Genomic DNA, 7,467 nt, shown 5'->3' with positions numbered 1-7,467 from the left:
CATACATACATACATACATACATACATACATACATACATACATACATACATACATACATACATACATACATACATACATACATACATATACATATGTTTGTGTGTGTGCCTATTGGGCTGTGGTCTGCTCCCCTATTGGTGAAATTCATCCTAGGCCTATGGTTTCCCTCACTATATACTCCACTTATAGATAAGTGAAAGTAAAAATAAGTTTACTCTGAACTATGTGTTTCTTCTTTTACCTCTTGTCCTTTCACTGCATCAACGGTCAACAATACATCCGTCATTATGATACTAAATTACATTTCTACAATCATATTCTAGCCGCATGAAACAATTATTAATACCATACCCAAGAAAAGAGAAAATAGAATAAGCCGCACTGAACCAACGCCGCTAAGAAAAAATTGTTTTATATTATTTGATAGTTTGGTGAAATAAAAGGTAAAAAATACCTCTACAATCGCTTTGATAGTATGAAACTATCTACTATAATAAATAAATAAAGATATATGAAATAAGCTTAGTTTGTTGCTGTACGATACTATGAACGCAGCTTCACCGTAATTTGAATGTGGGGCGCTAATAAAATTTAATGATTTTGTAGTGGAAGGGCGAAAAATAAATTAATAGATTCCTTCTGAATCCCGAAACATACGTCACAATTGTAGATGCTCTGAGACAAGGCCGAAGATACTATCAGCGTCATAGTAATTCCAGGCCACATGATTCACTCCAGCTGCTGATCTAAAACATAAAGGAAAAATTCTAGAATAGAAGAATAAACTTCTGCTTGTTCTCCACGGTAAATATATACATTTATAGAATAATATGCAGTATTCAATATTAAAAACTAAATTATTCAATTATTATTTATTTAAATTTTATATGACAAATAATAACTGCATGTAAGTTCTGACTTATTAATTTGTCCCTCATAGACGATAATGGAAATGAATTTTTAATGTTTTTTTTCCTTATGCTAAAGTTGTTCAATATGGCTAGGTTTCAAAAAATTCTAAGGGGTTAAAATAAATTTCTAAAACTTCAGATAAATCGAAGCGAATACATCCACTGTAGTATTATAGCCAATCATGTAATACATAATTTAAATTTCAAGTACTTGCAGTAATTCATTTTATCACTCTCCTGCTATATACTAAAACCTAGAAACCTCTATGAATTTAACATTAATATGGTTCTCTTAAAAAAAAAAATAAATAAATAAATATTTTAATTTATTACTATTTGCAACGGTACATTATAATACATAAATAAATAAAAAGTAGTAATCTGTCTTATTTTTATCTTAACATATAAAAGAACTGATACCACTCCCTGACTGGTCACTGAATTTCAAAAACTATAATGTCTACCAAGCTGTAATTATTATTGGTTGTTCACTTTATGTAGTTGTGCAGTAAGACTAAACTTAAAAAAAAAAATCGGATTCTTAGTGCTTTAAAAAAATTATTTCAAAATGTAAGAATGAGAGAGTGGTTAAAACTCATTGGTTGTTTTATAATTGCTATAGGTGTAACGTAATGTAAACGACTTTTATATTCCTGAAGCTGATAAGTGTAGAAATCAGTAACCTCTTCTTCTTAAACTCAATACAATGCTAACTCCTTTCATATAATTGTTCACCATTAAGTTATTAGAACCTCCTACGTTGTAAAAACTAACTTGTTTCCATGGATACTATTCTAACATTATTTGGCGTTTACTGCCAGACACGACTCTACGCTATTATTCCATAACCCATGCAGCAAATTTATTCAAATATTTCTTTAACTGTCACTAGATTAGTTATCCTCAGATTTATACATACCGCACAATCTTCTATGAACACGAGTTAAACTAAAAGTTATTTGGAAACCACTAAAGACAACTAAAATTGTTCCTATGCATCGACGGCTTATTTTTTTAAACAAGGTAAAATAAAATCCTTGAACACGGTCATTGTGGCATCACGCAAGACAAAGGATCTAGTTGGAAGAAGCAAAATTTTCCTCATATTATCCTCAAGGACTGAAAATTAATAGTCTCCAAACAATTAATTTGATGCTTTAACTCAATGTTTATGTAAAACATAAGGAGATGACCATTTTACTCTACAACAAGGCTAAATCCAACCAGGTGGAAGAACAAAATTAATAAATAAATTAAAATTATAGGTTTTTAATATAGCGTAATACACAATAATACAGCATCATATGCAATAATATAGTATCATATTATATTATACAATGTAGTGATGACCGATTCCCCATTGTCACTGTCGTTTGATAGACAGTTACTCTCTTGTTTGATTTTGTTTAAAAGCGTAAGATAAAACAAGATATTGTAGTCCTGTAACTGCCTATCTAACAGCAGTGATAATGGGCAATCTGTTATGACTACATTGTTTCATATAGTATCATGATCTACAAATCACCAGAAATCTCAAGGCTTAAACGACTCGATATTACTGGAATAAAACACAAAATAAAGTGAAAAGAAAGAATTTGATTAGCAGAGGTGAAGAACAAATAAAAACAGGCTGAAGATTTAATTTAAATCAATCATAAATAACTTTTAATTCTTATTGACCTCAATGCTCCTTACTTTGTCAACAATGTAGTGATTACCGATTCCCCATTGTCACTGTCGTTTGATAGACAGTTACTCTCTTGTTTGATTTTGTTTAAAAGCGTAAGATAAAACAAGATATTGTAGCCCTGTAACTGCCTATCTAACAGGAGTGATAATGGGCAATCTGTCATCACTATATCGTTTCATATCGTATCATGATCTACATGATCTACAAATCACCAGAAATAAAATACAAAATAAAGAGAAAAGAAAGAATTTGATTAGAAAAAGGGGAAGAACAAATAACAGGCTGAAGGTTTAATTGAAATCAATCATAAAAAACTTTTAATTCTTATTGACAAATATTTAGATGCACTGATATAACTAATCCCTAATGTCTGTCATATAACCAGTCCTATTAATTTAAAACGTCACAGTTTAGTTTCATTTAAGAGAAACTTGTTGGTTAAGGTTTGGTGTGGCAGGTGACAGATAGTGGTTATGTGCACTAACTGTTTTTTCAATGTATCCATTTTTTTATTTAAATGAAAAAATGTATTTCTCTCAAATAACATTTACCGATTTAATCACCATCGTTGGGCATCCCTGATTTTGTGAAATTCCATAACTTTTAATAAAAAGTAATTAATAAAGAAGAAGCGATGGATTACATCCGTTTATTATATACTAATTTCTTTTAGATACCGTTTTACTAGCTACAGTCTGTAGTAACTAAGATCAGTTCTCAGTGCAGAATGAAAAATAATCGAAATTTCCCATTCAGTATTAAAAAGATTGGATGGTAGATAATACAATCATTTTTAAATTATGTTTCCAAGATTAAAACGTCATACATAGTTCACTTTGATATAGAGCAAAGATTAATATTTCTAAAAAATAAGTATATATCTTTTGTTACTTACAAACCGCTTGGGCTCTAAAGCTGAAACATTTTAAGATCCATTTGACGAGCAGTGTAAATTTGAATGTGTATAGTATGCATGTGTAGGTAAAACTATATTAAACTCACCTACTACAAGGTGCGATGGCAACCAAGGTACTGAAGTCTTCCATCTGGGAAATCTGCTTTATCCTCAAACAATATTTAATTGGCTAGTTCCCTCGTCCAATCCGCTTTTGTTTTGGATGGAATGTTTCTGAGTCAGTAATTAAATCCATTAAATATACGCAAGAAAGATATCGCAGTATATTAAATTCTTCAAGTAATTTCACAATGAAATATTTATACAAGTTTAGGGTCAATCAATTCTTATAATAATTTCACTTTGGTTGATTTTTCTCATATTTTAGGTATACACATATATTTTTCCAGAACATTTAATTTTTAGTAGCAAGCAAATATATGATATAATAAGTAAAATTAGGAAAAATAAGTTTGTTAGGGTGGGAGAAACACTTCATTTGTCGTACGCTGGAGATATATGTATCGAAATATTTTAGATTGCTACATACAGGGCATATTGTACCTTTTTCATCTGAAAATTGGTTGGAAAATAAAATAAACAAATATATAATACCATTTCATTGCTTCATCTCAATGAAAATAGCAAGAATTACTGATATAAGATATAATTACTGGGCCAACGTTTCGCCCCACGTTGCAGGGCTTCGTCAGGGCTAAAAAAAGATACAAACACTTGACAAGTTACAAAAAAAATAAAAAACATAAGTGGAAAATAACAGGGGTATACAATGGATGAAATACAATGAATATAATATAATGAAAATTTTTTTTTTGTTACTTTGTCAAGTGTTTGTATCTTTTTTAGCCCTGACGAAGCCCTGCAACGTGGTGCGAAACGTTGGTTCAATAAAATTGTATAATTATCTACTATTTGAGTTTTTTTGACCGCACCCGGACCATATTCCATTCATCTATACAAACGGTCAATCAATAATCTTCCAGAAAGAATTGTATTTATCTCTAATTGTGTTACACTTATTTTTATTTATTTATTTTTTCCGATCTTAACTATCTTAAATATTTTAATGATTTTAGTTGAGATACATGCCGAAATTCAATTTTTAGTTAAAATACCGAACATTTAATAAAAATATTAGAAAAAAGAAGTAATGAACTACCATTCCACAAGGAACTATCCGACCATAATTAAACAATTAACTAATAGTGAACCATTATAATAATATCTATATACAAACCCTTTTATTAATATTTTTGAAATATATCTGTTATACAAATTATTATAAACTTATCACATTATTTACTAACTGCAAGCAAATTATTATAATATCACATTAAACCCTAAACAACTTTAAGTTTATTTTTATAAATATAAATTTTTCCCAAGGTCCAATTAAACCATTAAGCCATTAATATAAATTCTAAACGTGGTAGTTAACCTTTAAGTATTTATTTCAGTATTTAATTCAAACGATATTTTGTAAATCTTAATCCTCTTCAAATTATTAAGCATTTTTTAAATATTTATATCTCAAACAATGCAATTGAAATTTGATTGAGTGTACTTTCAATTTATATGCTATCTTTTTTACAGGTCTATCTTTATGTCTTTTAGTGCTCAGCATATTTCGAAGACGGTCCTTCTACCTTCTTGGTCGAAATTATTTAAGATTTGTATTTTTTTTTTAAGAACCATCGCCCAGAGAGTGAAAAGTGAAAATTTTTTATTTTTATTTGTAAGAATGACCATGGGGTTAATAAAACTTCTGAATACCCTTAGGTCTTTTCTTGAATCCATTTGAACTGGTTTGGTCAAAATAAATGGGTGGATGATATTACGTAATGAGTAAACTCTATTAGTTATAAATAAATAATAGTATTAGTAATTCTTTACCACTAATTCCATATTTTTTAAAATTTTATATACACTTTTTTAAACTTGCACCATTTCGTCATATATTATTCATAATATATTTTTTGAAGCCTTATGTATTAAATAATTTAATGTATTTACGTTTATAGAGTTTTAATTTTTAAAAAATACTTTTTATTTATGGATAGATATTACAATCTGCCACACAGTTGTGGTCAATAGGTAATAGCGATGAATGATCTCATACATACTAAAATAAAATAAAATAAGTAAATGAATGAAAAAAAAAAAACTATCTTAAAATATATACAAAAAAGAAGAATAAACCAAATAAACATAATCAAACTATGAGTATGAAAAATAAATAGATAAAGTGACATAATGATAAAATAATATAGTCTCTAGTCACATTTACACTCTAATCAGAGTTTAATTGAAACAAAGGTATCTGTATTTCAAGTCGTTAAGGCTATTTAGTAATATTATTTTAGTAATATATATTGAATATTTTGTTATTCAAAGACCCTCGCAAAAAATTCGACATGATCTGGTTACAATTTTGATAGCATTTTTTAAAATCTTTATTATATTTATTTCACAATATAACTAAGTTCCAGCGGAATAGCCCCCACCAATTTCGTGGCGTTGCCATAGGCTATAGCTAGATTATACCGCCTTAACTAGACTCATATCAACACCATATAATGCCATAAGGCAATTAAAGGGAGAAAATGCACTAAAGTATATATAATACGTGAAATGTATGATCTATTATATTATTCTCAATGAAGGGTGCGAAAAAAAAAAATTAAATTTTTATTGCATTCCCAATGAGAGTCTGACAGTCTGATCATGATATCTGCAAAAATAGCAGCTGTTTCTAATATTTGAAAAAAATAATTTTTCTTTTGAAGCTTCATATTTTTCAAACTACCTACAGCACTAATAAATTTAATAGAACATCATTTAAAGTAGAATCAATTCGCTAAAATGTCATCTCTAAAAGAGATATTTACGTTCAATATCTCCCAAAATATAGCATTTTAGAAAGCGATTTTTCATTTAAAAAATGATTGAAAAATCAGTAGTTATTGAATTTATTTTGGTAAATATCACGAGAGCTACTACGCCTACGAAGATCAAGGTCATAAACTACTTTATAGCACATTAAATTAACTTTGATTGGAGTGCTGATGGACATTTGTATATCAAATGGTTCCTGAGATGTATTATTTGATGGGTTGACAAATATTACTTTATTGCTAATTCAATTTAGATTTTAAAAAGTAATCAATGTTTTCAACTGATAATGTAGTTTTTTTTTTTTTTTGCACGGTCTCTCGGACTATTATAGTTCAAATTTCAATAGGAAGATAAATAAGAGCTGCTAATTGAAGATAATCATTTATTATAAATTTCGATCCTGTCAATTTTGTATTGATGTAGTCCAGACATATTTTTTTGTTAAATCCTTTCTTAGTCTCTCAAATTTATTATTAATGGCCTTCTTTTGATATCCCCTAGTCTTACAGTCACACTTTTAATGTGTGAAAATTAATAAAGCTTATGATGAAGTGCCAAATTCAAAATATATTCTTTTGTCCCTATATTTGTGAAAGGGGGGGGGAGAAGAAAAGTGTATTGGGTTAAGAAGGGAGAAAATTATATTTATGGATATATCGGAAAATAATGGAACAAAAATGAAGAATATAAAAAAAACAGGATATATAATGGAAAAATAACAAAAGCAATGAAAAAAATCATATATTACTTTTATCTATTTTAAATTAATTGTTCTCGTATCCAATCTTTACAATCCAAAAACCTTCGTAAAATCCTCAATACTCCTTATTTTGTAACTAATAAAACCATCCATAAAGACCTAAACGTTCCTTATGTAACCGATCTAGCCCGAACCCGATATTATTCCTTCCATAATAAACTTCCTAACCACCCAAACCCACTCGTTTCTAACCTTTCTTCCTCTTCCATTCCTGGCAATCCTCCGAGGCGCCTGAAAAGAAGATGGCCTCGTGATCTTATATTGGAAACTGTTTTTAGAGTTCTACTACTGGGT

The 7,467-nt window shown here is 28.9% G+C and overlaps 1 protein-coding gene across 2 annotated transcripts in view; it reads right to left on the bottom strand.

Moving 5' to 3' along the window:
* LOC106684561 (serine/threonine-protein phosphatase 6 regulatory ankyrin repeat subunit B) overlaps nucleotides 1-3,621 on the bottom strand; it is a 26,481-nt gene extending 22,860 nt beyond the window's left edge. For both annotated transcript variants that reach the window (XM_014426711.3, XM_014426712.3), the window contains exons 1-2: nucleotides 3,498-3,621; nucleotides 659-747 (exon numbers count right to left, since the gene is read on the bottom strand). In XM_014426711.3, coding sequence (XP_014282197.1) covers nucleotides 659-727 — 69 coding nt within the window. In that variant the 5' untranslated portion in view covers nucleotides 728-747; nucleotides 3,498-3,621. The remainder of the gene's footprint in view (nucleotides 1-658; nucleotides 748-3,497) is intronic.
* Nucleotides 3,622-7,467: the final 3,846 nt, after the last annotated feature.

Source organism: Halyomorpha halys, unplaced genomic scaffold (assembly GCF_000696795.3).
Source record: "Halyomorpha halys isolate HHAL.00 unplaced genomic scaffold, Hhal_1.1 Scaffold591.1, whole genome shotgun sequence".
In the NCBI taxonomy this organism is placed as follows: Eukaryota; Metazoa; Arthropoda; class Insecta; order Hemiptera; family Pentatomidae; genus Halyomorpha; species Halyomorpha halys.
Note: the sequence above shows the minus strand (reverse complement) of the source record. Positions and strands in the feature narration are given on the sequence as shown.